The 21,204-nt window shown below is 38.2% G+C and overlaps 1 protein-coding gene across 1 annotated transcript in view; it reads right to left on the bottom strand.

Moving 5' to 3' along the window:
* Positions 1-4,844: 4,844 nt before the first annotated feature.
* RBM33 (RNA binding motif protein 33) overlaps positions 4,845-21,204 on the bottom strand; it is a 97,047-nt gene continuing 80,687 nt past the window's right edge. The window contains exons 16-18 of the mRNA XM_085317717.1: positions 19,699-19,887; positions 8,333-8,421; positions 4,845-8,134 (exon numbers count right to left, since the gene is read on the bottom strand). Coding sequence (XP_085173843.1) covers positions 8,086-8,134; positions 8,333-8,421; positions 19,699-19,887 — 327 coding nt within the window. The 3' untranslated portion in view covers positions 4,845-8,085. The remainder of the gene's footprint in view (positions 8,135-8,332; positions 8,422-19,698; positions 19,888-21,204) is intronic.

A 21,204-nucleotide genomic window follows, 5' to 3' on the forward strand; every position in this document is an offset into this window, starting at 1 on the left:
CCACACACAGTAGGATGCCTGACCCTAATCTGTGTTCTCAGGGTGGTTGTTTCCCCTGTACTGCATTAACTTGTTTAGCACTATTACAAGAGTGCCACAATAGTGCACAAACCTAACAAAAGCACAACTCATCCCCCAACGACTGTAGACTGACAGAGGCAGAGAAGGTACAAAGAAGCAAGCAGATATAACTCCTCAGAAATTTTGGTTGTTAAAAGGTTTTGGTGAGGCTTACATACACTTTTAAAAAAATTTTTTTTTGTAAAGAATTTGTGTTGGAAGAAGATGCAGCTGGATGGGTATTTACAGCGTGCTCCTACTGCCAAGTTTTCAACTTGTGATTTTGTCCTCGATTAATTTGAAAAATTTTGGAATAAACATGATTATTTGTACACCACTCAATATAAAATTCACAAATCTCAGGCTTTGCTTGTAATGTTGATGAGATTTCTGAGGCTGACACATTGCTGGTCATTACTGTGGCCCACCTGGGTGCAAGCAGGAATGACCAGCTTGGGGGTATCACCTGTCTCTCCTGAGGTGATGGACATTCCCTTGAGATCCAACTCCGGGAGCATCGCAAAGCGCTACCAGCACGTCACCAGGAACGTGTAAGCCAGATCCTAGGCTGTCAGCTCAATTTCAAAAGCTGATTTTCATTTGCTAAACTAACCAGGCTGTTAGTGGGATTTTATTATATTTGATTTCATGAATAGTTATAACAAATTATTTAAAAAAAGGACTACAAAGTGCAAGGAGGGTAATTCTGAACTCCTCTCCTGCTCTCCATAATATGCCATGGATTGACCTTCTATTTCTGTTGATATATTTGTGTTCAGAATATGATTGCTACAACCATACCGAGTGCGCCAAGAGCTCTATTTTATGTCCCAAATTAGGATAGGCAACGCTTGAAAGTAGAGGAATCTTTTATTAGACATGTCATTAGAGAAAAAAAAATACAGAAAAGCTTTTACACTTGCAAGCTTTTCTCCTATACTCACATTATATGATACCGGTCAGTCTCAAGACCCTTGAAATTTTTTTACATAAATATAAGGCTTATTCATGTGTTTTTCCCTTGGGGCACCTTAGCACAGCTCCAAACCATCACCTCCCTGGAGCAGAGATTCTCCTCGTTCTGCTGACCTGCGAGATCCCTATACTGATGCTGATGTAAAATTAGGGGCCCCCAGAAACTACCACTGCACAACCGCAGAATACAGAGGAATACAGAGGGTGGTTTTGTTGTTGTTTTTTTAACAAGCATCTCAAAAGACAACAAAGAAACATAAGAAAAAGTTTTATTGACATATTTTAGTTACAGTAAGTACATTTATTTACATATCGACATTTTAAACATGGAATTACATGTAAAAAACCTTGTACATGAGATTATTTTTTGTGATTCCATTTTTACATTCACTTAAATAGGTACTACAGAAAGATCTCGTATGCAAGTGGAAGGATTTGGAATAGTATTACACTCAAGAAATAAGAGGTAAACAACTCGTGCAGACGACGCTGTAGAAAACACGAGGCAGGTGAGCCACCAATGGAGTCAGTATGATACAGTCGGCTCTTGAATTTATATTCTGAACTGCTAGCAAACAAACTCTGTAATCCAGAGTAGAGCAATACATTTTAAGTGATTCTCAAAATACCCAAATATATACAGCATTTAAGACTTTACAGGTTAGGAAGGATCACATTCAGTAATAGTAATAGAGGTAGAAGTGTGTTGACAGTGCTTGTATTTCTAAGTGACAATAAAAAAAAGTGCTATTACTATCACTGAATTCAAGAACAGAACTCCTGAAAAAGTAGAGAGGATAAAACATTTGTTAATCCTGTTTCTCCTGGCTTGCCACAAACGCTAGAGCACGTATGGAAAATGCTGTAAATCTCCAGCATGGATAAAACTGCAAAGCAAAATGGTTAAGTGGTATTTCTCCAGGATTCTGGGAAGTGCAGCATCTCCTACGGTGTGATACCTGTAAAAAGGACCTCAGCTTTATATACTACAATAAAATCTGAGAAGAAAAAAATAGTATATTATACTTTTGGCATGGGAGATCTAGGCTTCAGATATCCTCAAAACACCCATGAGTGAAAACAACAGAAAATACAGCATGAATATAGAGTCAAAAGAGCAAGAACACAGCAAGGATACAAATATCCTTGTTGGAAATGAAAAAATGAGGGCAAATGAGATGAAGATGTCATAAAGCATAGAGAAAAGCACAGAGGAAAAAAAGGTCACCACAGGGGAAGAGAAAAAAAATAAAAAAAAACAAAAAAAGTACAGTTGACTTGCTCTAGGGGTACTTGGTATCAATAAAAACTGTATGCAGAAGACCAGCTGTGAATAAATCAGAGTTAGCATCTTGTCTTTGCTGCATCTGTAAGTGGAAAATGTATATTAATTTGAAGTTAACCTGTTGAAAGAAGTTTCACCTCCTGAAAAAGAAATCCTGCAAAAAAACTTTTTTGTTATTATATAAATAGAAACAAAACGACAAGGTTTCAAAGGTAGCCTTTGAAATAGTAGGAAAAAATGCAATGCACATTAAAAACCATTATATGTATACAAAGAAATCCTGAACCACTGAATGAACATTAATACAGCAGTGTTTTGTTTAAATTGTGATCTTCCAAATAAGTAAACATCACATTGCAATACAGCTACATTTCACTGTACATAGGTTCCTTTACAAAAATATGCTTAATCTGTAATCATGTTTAAAATGATTCACCTGGTAAAAAAATCAGTTAACCTGAGTGCTATTACATTAAAAAAAAAAAAAAAGAAAAAGGAATGTAACCTTTTGAAAAACTGAGTATATACAAGGCCCATTTCCAGTTAGTTAGAAAATTAAGCGTGTCCAACCAAGAAGTGAGAAAGCAAAATGAGCACCTAAAAAACCCAGCGAGTAACTTTCCCCTTGAGCTTTTAGATAGTGCAGCAGGGATTCTACTTTCTACCAAAACAAGCACAGAAATAGAAAACAGAGATCAAAAAAAAAAAAAAAAAAAAAAAAAAAAAAAAAAAAAAGATGAAATAAAAACCCAACTCTGCAAAAAGTAGTGTTAAAAGGAACAAAATGATCCTTCCCAACCATATTATACCGGAAGAGGGTATACGCAGGGATTCAATATGAATCTGTGTTTTCGCACACAAGGCCCTGTGCTTATGTGCACAGTAAGTCATCTTCATGATTAGAAACTAGGTTACAAAAAACCTTACAGAAAATCCTTAAGATTTAGTACTGATTTAAGAGAAAATACTTCTAGTATTAATGCTTATGAAATACTTAGTATTTAAGGCATGATTTAAGGTAACATTGAAACAAACGCCCTATGTTACCCCAAATGATTTATATACTCTATAAGCTGGCTAACTTTCTGCAGTCTGTTCAGTATCTCTTTCTTTCACATTTATTTCTCATCCAATGTGCTGCTAAAAAAAATTAAAAAGCATCAAAAATAATTAAAAAAAAAGACTTGCGGCAATATAACCAAAAAATGCCTTTTTGACAGCAAACGTGAGAAGCCAGTTTCACCTTTGAATATCGTCGCCCATACAACAATAATAATACTACGGGAAGGACAGAACAACATCACACTGTGCCAGAGAGCAAATCCAGGAAATCTCCAGAGTAAGGCAAAAAGGCAAAACCCCCACGGAACGCAAGCCCGCATCCTCCCTCCCACCCTCTCCCCCGAACGCCAGGAGAGCAGCACAGCCACGCACACATACATACACACAGCGACTATGGAAAAGGGCATACAGCAGCTTCTTGGACACCGCACAATTTAAAGCTCAACAGACAGAAAATACTATTTTAAAACTAGGGAAAAAAAAATCCAGTAGCAAATAAAAGGCTCCTTCTTATTCCAAGTTGTTAGACTATGTTATGGAAAAACTGGGAGGACCCTCAAGGCATAGGTATTCGGAAATAACCTACGGTTTTGTAAAAAATATATCTCAGTTAAATCCTTGCAGTGGCAACCTAACGTGAAAGAATTCGAATGCTCAGTGCATTTGGTGTTTTAATGGCTAGAGGGACTTTTCACAGAAATTTGGAATTCTAAAGTGAATTTTCAGAACTAAACTGGGGAACGAACTACGTATCTGAAGATACTTTGCGAACAGGGCATCAGTATTCACTCTCCTCTTGCGGAATCATACTGGAGACAGCAGGACCAAGAACAACTGCCCTGTCTAAATTCATTCTCTACCACTACTTTATAGAAGAACATTTGCAAGGCAGCTCCTTCAGCTACGAAGATGCTATAGACGTGTCCTTCTTGTACCTAGCGGCAATTTTACTGAGCTTCTCCGAGGCTGCAAATTGTCTCGTCACACAGTGCGTGCCACATCAATCGCTAACATTTTGATGAAATAAAGTGTCAACACGACCGACTTGAATCATGGGTAAAACAAAAATATCCCAAACTTTTAAGAACAGTATTACAAGGCAGACCTCTCTGTACTTGTACAACAAAATCATACAAACCTACAACCCCATACCTTGGTCTCACAGTGTAAATACTCTTAAAAGTTAAAGGACAGAGCTCTTTTAAAAATGTAAAACATTCTACTAAAATACCACAGATATATGGCCAAACCAATCTTTTAGTCAAGGCAATATATGATTAGTTATAAAGTGAATTCTCCAGTGCTACAAGATGGAAACAAAATAATTCAAAAAAAAAAAAAAAAANAAAAAAAAAAAAAAAAGTTGGCTCCATATAATCACCTACGGAATTGCCTAATAGAATCATTATAAAATTATCCTAATAAAAATTGTGAACAAATAATACACAGATCAGGATATATGTATTGACTTACTAGCATCTTTATAAAAATTTGAAGATATACACAAAAAAAACACATCAACGTTTATGGAACTGTATCCATTAAACTTAGATAAGACAACACAAAAAAACTAACAAATAGCTAAGATGTGGTTGACTGTAAGCACTTTGAATAACATTTTAATTTTAAAAGTTTAATATTTACATACTACATTAAATTTTTTTTTGTATTTTGCATTGTATTTTGAATGCATGATAAAGAAAGAACAAGATAATGGTTGCAACAGATCTTCCAAGAAAGTTACTTAAGATGTTCATTTTTAACTATGTGCTGAAAGAGAACATGGAAATAACACATCCGTCTACTTTTACCTCTACTTCCTCTGTGATTTTTGGGAGGAGACACAATAAATGGAACTAAAAGATATGTTCTCATTCAAATTGGTCATTGCCAACAGATCCAGTTTTCAGTTAGGATTTGAGAACTAACAAGACGCTTAAGAAACATTTTAACAAGTGACTCACCTAATCGCTACTTTTGCTACCGAACCTTAAGATATTATAAAGATACAGTGATAATACATTGTATGTATGTATGTGTATAATAAAATGCATATAGACATACATACATATAGTATGTTTATGTATAGTCCGATATCCAGCTACTGCAAAAAGCAGCTAAGATCACCAGCAAGCAAGTCTGCCTGCACTCTAGCTAGGCACAAGCAAAAATCTACTGCAACCGCTTTTAAAGAGGATCAATCTGGTCATTAAACAGACATTGCTTACATTGTCTCCTATATTTAAATAGATCTGAGGCTATTTCATGTCTTCCAAAGCCACTCATTTTTGTCTCTCTCTCTCTCTCTTTTTTTTTTTTTGTTTTGTTTTTGTTAAAAAGCAACTGAATAAAAATTTTTAAAACTTGTTTAAGTTGGCTCAACTTCAGTCTCTTTGGGATGGATTCAAAACCCAAAGCAGGAGCGTTTCTACAAACTTCTTTGACTTTTGAATCAAACCCATACTCTGAGGCTCCAGGAAACCTTCTAACCCCAATTACGTTTGCTTATGACAGGACAGCTGATCAACTGCAGATGCTCCTACTGCTGAACTCAGCTGCTGGCCTGTTTCGGCAGCTGCTGCTAGCACAGATTTCCAGACACACACTACTGCTGCTCCACTCCTAGGCATTTTCCCATCCTTCTCGTTACAGAGAAGCTGTGCTGTAACAGTGGGATGAATAACTGTTTAATGACTCGTTTTAAAAATAAGCATTTATTTTTAAAAAATAAAAATTACAGAACCTGAGGCAGAAGCACAGAGGGCTGGTGCTCCTGGACGTGAGGAATTACACCGCGCTCGGCGGCGCCAGCCACTGGGATCAGCTCGTGTCAAGTCTTCAAGATCGGCTTCCACCAGGCACTCCCTACCTGCGGCTCCTTCGCTACTCTGGGCTTAGGGCTAACCTGAACAGGACATAGCAATCGTGCTGAAGAATGTTAAGTATTATGCATAAATGTGGAACTAGGCAGACAGATATAAAACTCACTTCCACGTGAAAATGCTCGTGATGTTACTCTGTCCCTTTGCTAAGCTGTAAATGGGCTTATAAAAACCCTTAAAATATTTTTTGCCAGTATAGCAGTTTCAAAGTACTAAATTATTCTGTATTATTTCAGTGAAAAAGCAGTTTTCTCTAGAAGACTTTTGACGGTTTTTATTTACCAATCATTAATTTTAATAATTTCTACTTAATTGAACATCTGGACCAAAACTGTAGGAAAGTCAGTTAGGTGGTCCTTGTGACTTGGCTACTGGTAGATCTTTGCAAAAGCAGAAATGCTCCTATGCTCCTATGAACTTGCTTAGCTCGTCCTTCTCCGCTTAGCACACCTATTTTGGACCCCAGTCACAGCTGTTCCGTTACATACCAACAGTGGTGTTCTGGGGTTGCTCAGGTAACAAGCCTACAAAGCTTCTGCAAGTTCTTCCATTCATATAGCAGGTGGAGTGCTTAAGAGTATTCCTAAAATAAAGGATCAAGCAAAAGCTCACAGTCTAAAAACTAAAGAAATGTTCATAAAAACTGCAATCCAATATAAAGATGACATTTTAATAAGTTTATTCAAAAATAACTGGAAAAAAAGTTGTTCCTTTGGCAATACCATCTAAATGGTTCTAACCAAAAGGAAATGCTATGGATTTTGCTTTGAATAAAATAGAGCTCCTTAAAGTTTGCACATAATTTTTGGAACTGCAGATTCACAAAGTTCTTATCTTCCTGTTTTTATCGGGAACAACATATCAAACTAAATCCTTGCAGTTATGGGTTTCATATGGTTCAGCATTAGTCACAAAATAAATCTCAAAGAAAAAAAGCTAATCAAAATAAAGTGTATGGCAATTATGAAGCACTAGCCCAAAAGAACTATTAGGAATGCACCACTCTTCCTGTGTAACATTTTTAAAGTGAGCCACTAAATATTTCTTTTTCCTTATTTCTGGCAATGTCATTTAAAACAACTTAGTTACAACTTGGAGTCAACTACCCCATGATGCTACTGGAGGGCAAAGATCTTTGTTTTTAAAAGCCAAGGGAAAATACAGCAATATTATTCCTACACAGCGTGTTATGGAATAAGTGAAGATGGAAGGAGAAGATGGAAGTCTGTGTTGGAATAGAAAATGCAAAGACAGACTTAGAATATTTACAGAGATAGAAACTACAGTTTTCCAGTGTCACCTCCAAAGCTTCTTAGCATACTGTTACTCAGTGAAGTAGACCATGTTTATGTAAGGATACCTTCTATATGCTCACATATACAATATAACTAAGGTGTTTTGTTTAGAAAAGGTGAGTTTTCATTTAAATACCTCACACTGAAGATAAGAGCAACCATTATCAAATATTCTTTGCTATGAAGAAAGTTTTTAGATCTTTCGATGTAAACGTTCTCTCTCAAGTCACTGTGGTCACACAGTAGCATCTTGAAGAACAGTGTCTATATGCACTGCAAGCATTTTGAAAAAAATCTGTAGTTCCATGTGGTTACAACAGAACGTGAACAAACGGAACAGAAATTCCACCTTTGTAGATCCTCTCAAGTTCAGCTCTCCTTGAGGATATCTTGTCGCTTTCTGTAGTTCAACATAGCAATTAAAGACTGCAAGCTGAAAGGTTTCAGAACCTGATGGTCTCGCCACTGCGTCTCGTGTAACGCCACAGTACGCTCCTATTAGTGTAAGGACCTCTCTCAGCAGACATCACTCAACTATCAGTGCCACGTTTATGTGGGACAGATCTATCATGTGCCTGTGAAAAAGATGAAGGAAGTTTAAACCTAGTACTCAAATTTATTCTAGACGGAGTGAACAGAAATCAAGGACCTGTGAAGGTCACTAAAAAATAGATACTTGACTGGATTAAGAAAAACATTGACTAGAGAAGACTAAATTTCATTTTTTAAGGAAGGAAATGAACTGAAGGCAGTAACAGTGATTAACTACTTACCTGTGGAATTTCTGTTGAAATGCTAAAGCGTGTGCTGGCTCCTTAAATTTTGCTATGGCTTTCCGTTGTTGAGGAAGCATCTGTAAACTCTGCAGACACAAAAAATAAAACATTTTTTGAACAGTCACCTAAAATTTCCATTTAAAAACATTATTTTGCACCAAAATCATTGAAATGTTGTCAAATTTCTTCTGTCAGAAACACTTATCAGCATTCAGGAAAGAGCATCAGATCTAGCATAGATTCTGAGATCAGACAGAAAACTCAAACCCCTTGTGCAACTCCCTGCAGCCTCTGACCAGTGACGCAGTTGAAGACATTTGAGCTGGTATATTAAGCAACTGTGCTAACGAGAAAACACAGACTGGTTAAGCAAAGTCTCTGACTGACCTATAAGGCCTATTCAGACTCCCAGCAACTCAGGAAGCAGCATTCTAGCGGCCAGCGGTGTTTCCCTGTAGCCATTTGCTGAAGCTAACTCAGCTTCATACACAAGCCCTTGGACTCACTCATCCGACTAACATCAAAGGATCATGACACTCCACAGGTTTAAAAGGACAGAAACAGGAAAAAAGGTGAATTCTCCTACTTTGTGTTTTGATCTCTAAACTGTATATCCCCATGCTATTTTAACAAAAACACGTGGCTAGCTTTTGACTTGATGAGATGGCTTAGGTCGCTAATTCCAGTTCCTTCTAGGAACTGGAAACCATTTAACAGACATCTGCCCAACAACAAAACCTGAACAACTTGGCAGATATAATTGTTGAGCTTTTTTCTTAAATCAGAAAGATCCTTTTACCAACAAGAACACTGTTGAGCAGCCCAGAATATCTATGAAAAAATGTGGGAAAAAAGCTCATTTTTCCTATAACTTATCTGCTGGAGCAAATGAAGGAGTTGAAGTCTGTGTTCCCCTCCTGTACAAATGTCACTATTACCATCTGTAGAACAGTATCTAATGCACGTTCTATCGACCCTGCTCTTCCGGCCACATTAAGACCAACTGTCCAAGAACTGATCACAGTCATTAAATAGCAAGATTTTCAATTAATACGAGATTTATGAGAATTACAAAGAATATCTGAGCCACAATAAAAAAAGATGATGTATGAGAAGCAAATTTGTTTTCTATATCATTTCTCAAAGCATACGGAAATTTTAATGAGGCAAGCCATTTGAATCACCGAAAGGATGGCTATTTCAGAGCACAGTCAGATACCAGGAGTTGGAAAAAGAACATGGGGACATCTCCCCTCAGCTGCACGCTGCGAAGCCCTGCTCCTCACTTCTCTCTCCCCTTTCCTGAACGTTCCTCATTCCTTCTTGTTAACAACTGAGCCTCCTACCAGCACTGCAGGACATTCTCCCACCGCTCTACGCTCCAGCCACCCGTTGTGATCAGTCAAAGAAAAGAGAAGCTGCATTTAGTGACTTTTTCCCAACCACTGAATTATTATTACAATCCTGTTCTTGAGATGCACAAAATCAGAATTTGATTTTGCAGTTTCCATGCTCACGTTTATTCAGAAGCTGCCTCAGTAATTAGCATATGGGGAAAAAAATCTGAAGGAAGACATTGTGGTGTAGCGTAGGCTGATCAGTGAAATTAGAAAAGCAAGTATCTAAATCTTCTTATAAACAATATATCTGTACTTTCACACAAATTAAAGTTTACTGATTGACTTGTCTGGATAATATGTCACAGCCTGTTCATCTTTATGCTGCATTATCGTTATATTTCCCAAGGCAAATAAACACAGTCAGAACACTTCTAAATACAAGCCAATTTTAATACTCAATTGCTTTAGCAGCAAAGCATTATTCTTGGATAAGTCTACTGAAAAGCATCTTTACAATATTCAATGTCACTTGTTAATATGGACAATAGAAACAAAAGTACTGTCTGAAGAATTGCAATGGAAGAAGCAGCCACCTATACTCCGAGTTTACTTCCAACTTCACAATTTCTGGTAGAAATTCTGAAAGCTCATCCTGACAGTAGTTTAAATTAAAACTTAATTTAAATTATGACAACTAGAATTTTTACAGAATTCATCCTAGCTACAAAAGCACTACTTATTCTCAATGGAACAAAATATCAAAACTGAAAATTACAGTTCGGAGCGGCTACACAAGCCGTGCAGACTAGCTAAGGCCATCAGGCAAAGACAGCCTTGTGTCCAGCGAGGTGCTAGCTCTGAGTTTATCCCTCGGAGTGTTAGCATATTATCATAAAGTACTAGTAAGCGGAGCTGACATTTTCCATTTGTATAATACGAAAAGAAAACCAACTAACACGCACGCAACCCATGGCTTAAGTGAAGACTTGAATTACAACCCGAAGACACGGGTTGAGGTTAGAGAAGCAGTTACGCTCGGAAGCGTTGCAGAGGCATTAGTTACTACACAGCTGCTGATGGGTGCACCCTCTTCTTCAGTGCAACGTCGAGGGTAACTCACTGCCATTTAAGCCAACCCATCTGATCCTTCACTGAACAGACGAACAACCCGCGGTTCATTCCCGTGGTGCAGTCATAGGGCAGCGACTTTGAGCGTCGGAGGGCTCTTGACTCGTGCTCTTACCTGCGCCCAGGCTTTAAGCGGAGAGCGTATGGGGGACTGCAAAATGAATGATACTTCTCCACTTGGAAACTATCATAAAAATCCTAATTCAAATAGTTTTAATACTAATTCTCAACATTTGCTGCACTCAAACTGTGATAGTGAAAATGATGCTGAAACACTTAACTTTTGCCTTATTTAGCATAAAAAAAATCCTTCTGATTTTGTTTTACCAAGAACAAAAGACAACAGTGATTAAGCAAGTACTTTGACTGTATGAACACCATTGCTTGAAATGCCACCATAAACACCCTTCCAGACAAAGATTTTTAATATCTCAGTAAGAAGTATGATCTATATTGTCTCTTTAAAAAGATGTTAATCTATCATAACTTACAGATACTGACATCATTCATCTAGTTAACAAAATTCTCTTGAAAATTTATGTTCTGATTTTGGCACAATATATACTTACATTATTAAATAATTATATTTAAGTATAGTATACAAGTAGTATGATATTAAGACTTAAGCTGTGAGTATAAGCTTATACAGTCAAGTGACTAGCAACATTAGCTGTCAGGCACAGAACAAGCAAGCACAGTTTTGCTGGTGTGCCTAGGTCTTGCCCTGGTTGCCACCCAGAGACTGAACAGATGGGTTATCAGTTGGGAATACAAGAAGTGTTCCACTTCAGTGAAAATCTGAAATAAAATACCTGCATATTCATTCTTTGGTATTATTTCTGTCTCTCTGAATGCTGGATAATATGCAGTTTAGAACGGATCCTGCACTTCATGATGCTAACAGCAATATTCTGAAGAAAGCAGACTTTTCATGCATATAAGGAATTCAACATCAAGTCTTAGGGTATTGGGGTGTAACCTATAGATTTTTAGTAGCTTAAAATTTTGTTCAATCCTGAAGATTTACTTCATTAGCGTCTGCTTTTTGGATTCCAAATACATGTACTGGGAAAACACATTCAAATTTAATTATTGCTGCATGTCATAATCATACTTCCTCTTTAGTTTAATACCCTTAATTTTTTCACCTTTTAAAAAGAATTTGGCAAATACTATTTCCAGTGATAAAATTTAATATTACTAGTGCCTGTAACATTCTCAGGATAGCTCGAGTGCTCACATATTCACTACAAAGTGATCTTGAAATAACCTCCTAGAAAGCTGTTATTTTTAATTATCCACTTTCATCAATCAGACCATCCACTGTGTTAGTCGGCTTACTTGTAAAGAGTGCTTTAACAAGTTCCCTGAATTCTCAGTACCACTGTCTAACATATTTTGTTAATACAAAAATAAAAAAAAGGCAAAAAAATTGTCTCTCATGACAAGTGCTAGCCCTGCTGTAACACATTTCCAAGAACATACTAAGATTTGCTACAGTGAAACAGGTCAGTGTTTTCCTGATCCTACTTCCTCCCAGGTTCAAGTTCTTAACAGCTGCTGCTATGCCCGACATATTTAAGTGCACAAATACAAACGAATTGCATACTATCAGCAACAGGATTTTTTCCTTACAAGCTCTAGATGACTTTCAGTTTATACCCTAACGCTTGAGTAACATCCTATTATACATGTACTACATGTTACTTCGAGATAAACACATTCAAATCTACAATAAACACTTCCTTCAACAGTGTTCAGCCACTGCACCACAGATTAACAGCGTTCTTGAAACAAAAGGTTCAGTATGGTGGCTTAAGGTCTGAGGGAGCATCGACAAGAAGCTAAGAACATCAGATCGGTCTTCATATGCTATTAATTACATCGGCTCGTTCAGTTTCAAAGAACATATAATACCAAAATAATCTTTAGTCTTATGCTCTCCACTATAAAGATAAGGATACGAGTCTGCTTTTTCCAAGCATCATACTTCACCAATAATTTGATCCAAAAACCGTACATCTCTGTTACCTGTTGATTTTGCAGGATACCAAAAAACAAGGAGGTGAAGCCAAGGAGCAGCCAAGTGGACAGCACCTCCTTTGGAGACGACTGGATCTACGGCCTCCTCTTCCCACGTAACACGGTGACACTCAAGTTTCCTCTGCCTAAGATTTACATGTTGCCACACTGTGCCCCACAACAACTTTTATTATCAATTGCTAAACTGAAATATCACAATCCTTCCAAATATCACAGTTCTGAGAAAAACAACTTCTTTCACATTTTCTCTTTAACTTGACCTAGTTGGACAGATACTAGAAGATGAAAACCCCTCCCTGGATCCACTAGGTCTACAGGATTGATAATACACTAACTTCTGGGGGATTTCAAAGACTTTACAGATTATAGTGTACAAATCTACCATACAGGATTTTTTACTGACCACATGAGATCATTTCAGGAGTATTTTATGTATTTTCCCATTCAATCTTGGAGTAAGAGAAGAGACATTAAGGTCTGGAACACCCTCAGCATTTAAAAACCCTGTTTTAGGCTGAGAAGGATTATTTTATACAGGAAGGGTTTAGGTAGCACAGAACTGATAAGGATCTTCATTATCTTCTTTTTCCATTTCTTTGGAATTTAGCATACAAAGATTCAGGTCTTGTGTAGAATGGAAAATGCAATGGAGTTAGAAAAAATCATGGTGGCTCATTCTTGCAGTTATTTCACGATCACTAATGCTTCTTGATTGCAAGTTTGCCTATAACTATTTTAAAATCTACTATTTAATTAGACAATTAAAAGAAAGTCACAAGCTACAGCTTTCTCTGCAACTAAAATAGTTGCCAGTGACTACGGCGTAAACATTATTCCCCCTACAGACCTTTCATCAAATCTGTAGACTATCAAGTCTGCAGAGTGTTTGCAGGCCTCAGATTACTCCTTTCCACATTCTTGCTCCTTAAATCTACAATTTGTCAGAATCAAAAAAAAAGAATATTGAAATAGCCTGTATGGTAATAGCAGCACAACGGTCTCTAGCAAGCTTTGCTGCAAAACAAAGACAGAGGCTTGAGAGAAGCAGCAAGAGATCCAGGAGCAGCAAGCAAGAAAGCTCCTGCAGAAAACCAACATCTTCAACACCACCAAAGCTCTCGGAGGTTACACAGAGAGGAAGAAGTTAAAAGGGAGCTAATGGAGCACTGGGAAACAGAAAACAAGCAGGCAGGGAGTGAGACTGGAGCCAGCACTTATTTCAATTATAGCAGACACATGGGAAATAAGTTTCCTTCTTCACTTAATTTTTTTCCATTGAAGCAAATGGACTATCTAATAGACTGTACACTCAGTTCACTGGTGAATTTGGGAGTAACAGTCCATATAAAGCTGCTAAGGAAAGGGTCTGTTCAATAACAAAGTGCAAAACTTTAACTAACAACACTGCTGTTGTGCGATCTAAGCTCCTATGCGATAGGTTGAACGGCTGCACAGCAGGCACTGGCTGAGAATAGATCAGATTCAATTTGCTCTTCCCTCCCATCAAGCAATGCAGACCCATTTTTGTTATTCACACAGCTCCCTGACACCTGAAACATCTTTCCTGGAGACAGCACTCCCGTACCTGTTACGTACAAACCCAGAATCTGGACCACAAGGTATTAAGTTTTCCTTCAGGTGTTGCATCTGACCTCTTCCCCTTTCTGTCCTTGCTTTCCCTTTTCTGCCATCTTTGTCTTTCGATTATCCCCCTTTAAAAATGCTCAAGCTTCAATCCCTGTATGCCGCAAGAGAAGAAAGGATCCTGCCCTATGACTTAGATCAGCTTCTCCAGGCTCACATAGGATGCCGTAGCACAGCTGAATTGAATAACTCTGTTACACAGTTGTTCTCCCCACTGAGCCCCAAGGTCTTCTCCCACAGGCCACAGAGCTGGCAGAGGTCCTCATCTCAAAGAGCTGAAAATGTTTTTGCAGGCAGGAAGAACGAACAGATCACCAAGCCAGGACTGCGCGCCTCGTGCGTCACGTCATGCCGAGAGCAACTCCGCCGTTCCTGGCCCAGCGCTCACGTTCTGGGATCATTCATCTACATTTGCTTGTCATTCTCACTGAGAAGCTTTGAAACTAAAAATAAATCATTTTAAAATCCTGGGCTAGTGCACGTACCTGTCTTTGCTCCAGCTGAGCACTAGGTAGCACTATCACTCTAAGAACGCCCAGAGAAATGCATTAACAAGGCAATTGTTTTTCCCTTCTGAGACTGGAAAAGAAATGACTACATTATCAGAGTAAAACCGAGGTATTCGTCAAACTACTCCAAATACAGCTACAGGTGCAGCATTCTAATCAGCTCCGATATAAAACAGAAAAATACCATTTTTAGGTCAGAGAATTTGTGATCTGAAATCTTTGCAATGTAGTAGTGGGAACTGCCCTGAAGCTTTATGTTTGGAAACACGTGATAAAAAAAAAATATGGTTAACGGTAATTACGGAATGAGTCCAAGTTATCTGAAGAGCTACAACATGAACCCCGGTACCTGCCACCACTCTGAAAAACAAATGAAGCTGGCAATAATTAGCTGAAGTTTTTTTCTTTTCTTTTTCTTTTTCTTTTTTTTTTTAATATAAGACTAGATATCTCTTTGAGACAGAATAACATTAAACCTGGGTTCAAGAGGACAAAACAAAAAAAAAAAGTGATAAGCTTTTCATGCCCTTTACAACTTATTAAAATCTACTTTAGCAGGTGGTTCTGGATGGATGTGTACTGAATGTCACTGCTCCAGTGCAGGCCCAGGAGGCTCTACTTTGGTGATGTGCTCTGAAATCTTCTATACTTTCAAACACTTTAGAATGCGTAATTATATTTACAGTTTATAATTATGTTAGATTCATCACTCAGATTTTACTTCAGTACTGTATTTATATATGAAAGCCTAACTTCAGAGTATGACAGCAAACCACATAAGAAAGAATTCTGCCTGCTAAATTAATCATGTTTGAGTTGTAAAATGCAGCTATGACTAAGGGGCTGTCCCTGGAGTCCCAAAGATTTCCTTCCACCCAGTATCTCTAGAATCTAGTACCCCTAGAACTGGAAGCACTAAGCACTGCAGATTCTGTTTGCAACTTTGCTTCCCAAGATAGCTTTGTGCAAGGTAGTTGTATTTGGATAATGACAGTGGTATGCAAAAGGTAAATGTCAAAAAAATCCACCAAACCTTGTGTGCTTGGCAAAACTGAGTAATCTCTCTCTCCCCATTCACCTCACTAGTAAATTCATGACTTTCTTCCCTAGATGCATAAGACTTTCTGTTGTGCTGCTAGTGAAGATCTTATTTGCAAGACAGAAAACATATACAGGATATGCAAACTCCAACAAAATCAGAAGTTAAGCTATAGATTTGAAAATAAAAGCTGGCATGGGTTTAATTGCTATACAGATAAACCAATACGGAAGGCATGCATTAAGTAGATCTTTGACATTAGGTTAGATAATCTTGCTGCCAAAGAGCAGGGAAGACATTGTGAAGGATTCTTCCCCTTATCCGGGGGCTATGCCCTAGCACAGCCATTTCAATGTTCACATGTCTTGAGAGCAGCAAAATTTCATGCAAGAGGCAAAATTCAGATTTACAAGCTACATTTGCATACCATTTTGGAAAAAAAAGATTGCTTTCCAAGACTTGTATGTATATATATGTGTATGTATGCATATGTGATATATATCACATATATGTGTGTGCATATACATACTTTTATATACATATATACACACACACAAGCATATATATATATAAAGGGATTTGGGTGTTGGACAGTCTGCATGTGCCATTTCAAGACTCAGTGCAGGCAGGGAGAGGAGAACACTCCTGAAGTTCTGATTCTGATTTTGAACCCTCTTTTACAACTGTTAGAAATGAACATTAGCCCCATCTAGGAGTAAATTAAATTCCAGAGTTTGGCTCATCAAGGGAAGTTTAGCTGATCATAGTCAATGTCTGAAGCCAAGACAGTCTACATCTTAAAAATGGAGTCAGCTACAACTTCCTAGACTTTCCTCTTTTTCTCACTTTACCCCTTTTTAGTCACCTTCTTGAATCCCTCCCATCTCAGATCATCAAACTTCCACACCTCAACTTCATCTTCGGAGGCTGGAGTTTGGCACTGCCCAAGATTCGTTTTGCTACCATCTCTCTCTCTGCTCTAGTTATTGGCTTTACCCTGCACTTGCCTCACACACTAGCCAGATGCATAAAATCTCTAAACCCTACATGGCAAGATACCCTTCGCTATTCAGATTCCTAATGGCCCACTTCCTTGCTCCTCATTGCAAATGAGGTATGTTCACAGAATCATAGAATCAGTAAGGTTGGAAGGGACCTCTGGAGATCATCTAGTCCAACCTCCCTGCTCAAATAGGGTCACCTAGAGCATGTTAGACAGGGTTGCATCCAGGCAGGCCTTGAATGTCTCCAGGGAAGGAGACTCCACAGCCTCTCTGGGCAACTTGTTCCAGTGCTCCGTCACTCTCACAGGGAAGAAATTCCCCCTCACGTTCAGGTAGAACTTCCTGTCGTTCAGTTTTTGCCCATTGCCTCTTGTCCTGTCACATGGGACAACTGAAAAGAGTTTGTCCCCAACCCCCTCCCTTCAGATACTTATAGACATTGATAAGATCCCCCCTCAGTCTTCTCATTAAATGCATTTTTAAGGAGTGAGGAAATAATGAAATAGAAGACCTCTCTCCACTCTCAAAGCCTCTTGATCATCTACAGTTGCAGGAAATTTCATACAGCGTTCAGCACAGACACTAATAAAAACATCAATTTATAGCTGTAGAAAACCCACTCATTCACTTCGGGATTTTGACCTCTTTCAAAATCCAGCACCAATCCTATGCAAGTTACTGCTGTGGAAAGGGGAAACAAAATAAATTTTCATATGTTTCTGTTCTAGTTCTTGCATTATAAGGCTCTTACAACTGCTGCTACTTCCTCCTCCTTTGGAGTGTCAATATCCCTCCAGCACATCATAGTATCATAAAAAATAAAAATGAGCTACTTATCACAGAGTGGTCCAAATCTCACATTCTTCCTTTAAAAGACTCACTTCTCCCTTGTACACATTTCCCTATCCACACTTTTGAAACATCATTCAGTTTCAAACAAGCCAGGAAATTTCTAGTCTTCCAAAAAGCATTTTTGAAATTTAAGTACAGAATTAGCACAGAAGCCTTCTGCATCATTAGTTAAATTCTACCATCACTTTCAGGCATCACTTTTACATTTCTTCTAAGGAGAAAGCAGATAATGATTAAAAAAAAATCACTCTTTCCAACAAATGTATAGCTGACTATTCCAAGCATACAAGCTCTGTAAGAGACAGGGATAGACCAAATCCCACCGGAAAACTAGTTATAAATTTCTCCCTATAAGGAAGAGAAGTCATCTGCTAGACTGGTCTATGACACTGCATTAAGAAACTGGAGTTTGAAGTCTGATAAGAAACAGCAAGTCCTAAATAAATCTTTTAGCTCATTCTCAGAAACTTGCTTTAACCATGAGTATTTCCTAACTCTGTTTCTATTAATCTCCTTTAATATTCTCATGCAAGATTCAGAAAGTAAACATGGAATAAATGTGCTTCAGAATTGAACCCACTTCAAAATGGTATCATCATAGAGTATCAAAGAATTGGTAAGGTCGGAAGGGACCTCTGGAGATCTTCTAGTCCAACCTTCAAATGAGTGGCCCATACGAGGATTGAACCCACAACCTTGGCATTATGAGCACCATGCTCTAACCAACTGAGCTGTATAAATAATTTCATACAAAATGGTACAGGACATGAAGGGACCAAGTATTTTGTGAAAGTATTTTTGCTTTCACAAACAAATGAAAGCTCTTTGAACCGATGATAAATATTTCAGTATTATTTCATTCACTAAATTGCAAAAATGAGGCAGGTACCTCTTCAGGAGAGCACTGTGCTCTACAACACAGAGATAATACTATTCTTAAAGAAGTCTCAAAGCCACACAATAGCTCCAATTAATGCATTGCATTTGTCTGAAAATGTTGATCCTGTCAAAAGGCAGCCAAAACTGAAAAACTGGACAAAAAAATTCTTACCATCTGTAGGTCTCATTATCTGTTGACTGATTTTCAAATGTAATAGAAATTCAGACATGGCCTCCTAAGCCCTTCAGTGTTTTGAAATCCTCTTGTTTTAGTGAAAGTCAGTTTAACTGACATATCAGTTTCAGGAGGCAATGTATGAACTGAAGTGTCACGGTAGATATACTGATATGTGTGTGTCAACACTGCTTACAAGCCCCTCCTAAAAAGATCCTTCTAAAACAAAGTAAAAAAATACTTTGAAAAGAGACCACTTTCAGTTAAAAGGGCAGTGTTACATGACATGAAATCTCAAATGGGGAGCATTCACTAAATGCTGTCACCCCAGGACTGCAATGACAGGAATTGATGCATTTGAAAAAGTGCAAGCCGACAATAAAGACAAGGACAACAACCCAAAATGTATTTGTTTTGATACGCTAATCTGCAGTAACAAAACCTCACAGAATGGCCATATTTGTATTATACGTAAACATAACGGAGATAACAAGAAGTCCAACATGAAGGAGAATCTTTTGCAGCAAGAATGTGATGGCTAGCAAAATTCTCTTATACCTCCTACACTGCAGTATTATCACATATTTGCCTTTGCTCTCAGGTGTAGAGTGCGTGTGCGTTTTGGGGGTGGAGGGGCCTTCAAACATAAATTACCAATAAACACACATTGTATTTAGTGTCAGGGAATTAATTGAGCTTTCTGGAATGAAAGACTTTTGGCACAAAAATTATAAGCCAAGGTTGACCTACCTGAATGGGTCCCACTGACATCAGCAGGTTTTTCAGTTGGACATCAGTAGTTGATGAAGAAAGCCCTTCAACTGACACAATACAGGGCTGAGGTTTGCACTCCACCACTCGCAGGTTCTGTTTATTTGGCATCAAGCGTCCTCGGCCCATCTGGCCTGCTACTCCTCTGCCTCTCCCATGCATAATGACCTGCCAACAACAAAAGTAACAGTATTTTGATTTGCTAACCTAGTGCTTCTGCTAACTACACTTGACAGATAATACAAAAGTTAGTGGCTTACTTAGACTCTATTAAAGTAGGTGTTGATTTAAACCAGCTTGTTGCTGCTTGCTAATTCTAAAAGCTGCATATTAACATATTCATCAACTGCTTAAACAAACCTCTTCTAGAAGTATAGCAAGATCTAAATGGCATTGTAGGTCAATGTCAGCTTTTAGCACCAATCAACAAACAACAGAGCCCGTAAGACCCAAATACGTACACACAGTCTTGACACCAATTACATTAGTGTGCATGTGCTCAGCTCCACTATGCTGAGTCTGGTCAAAGAAACGCTCATGCTCTCTTCTGCCTCTAGGCTCTACAATTACCAACTAGTATGAGGATGAAATACTTGCATATAGTAAGCAACCCTAAGACAATTTGTCAGATGTCTTTTTTTCCCGTATGCTGTAAATCTGGCACCACTAGGTCCGCTGGAGCAGGAAACGTGTCGTCATTCTTGCAAATTAAAGGTTGAAAAGTTGGAGATGGAAACATTACCAATCAAACAGTGACAAACGTTGCAACCGAGTCAATGCTCCACAAGCATTGCCATTTCTCTTGGGGGGAGGAGGGGGGTCTCCTTGGAAGGCCTACTGAGAGTAACAACTTTACACCTCTCTGGATGTGAACAAGCAATTTTTATCCTTTCACAAAGCAAAAAGATTATGGCTAATAGTTCAAAACTATTAAACACCTTAAAAGCCAAAGTTCTAGTTATTTTTGTGGAGCATCCAAGTTTGAAGCACAACAGAAGGTGAACGCCAGTCTCCCCTGATTACGCTCTGTTGCCTCCCAGTCAATGATGAGTGCGAAAATCTAGTGACACCATCACATGCTATTTTGAGCAATACCAGCTCTGAGAACTGACCCTCCGTGCTGCCAAAGACCATCCTGAAACAGCTTCCATGTACTCCTACATAGTCAGGAAACAGCCAGAATAAAAGCTTAAGCACAACTACTGTTCTCCTGGCTTTTAAAGTCAGAAAAACGTCAGATACCACCCCTTGTGGCAGCTATTTTGAAACACATGCATTTCCCACAGAGCACTGTGCTGACCATAAAGTAATCAGTAATCAAAATAAATAAATAAATAAATAAAAGGAGATGCATGCAACCCAGGAGGAGGAGCACAGAATTATGAAGGCAGAAAGAACCAACTGAAAACGCTGCTCATCTTTAAAACTCAAAATCTCTGCTTACTTGAAAACTGGTATTTATTAGAAAGTCTGTATTTATGCTGC

This window comes from Rhea americana, unplaced genomic scaffold, assembly GCF_003343005.1.
Source record: "Rhea americana isolate MKP2758 unplaced genomic scaffold, rheAme1 scaffold_50, whole genome shotgun sequence".
NCBI lineage: Eukaryota > Metazoa > Chordata > Aves > Rheiformes > Rheidae > Rhea > Rhea americana.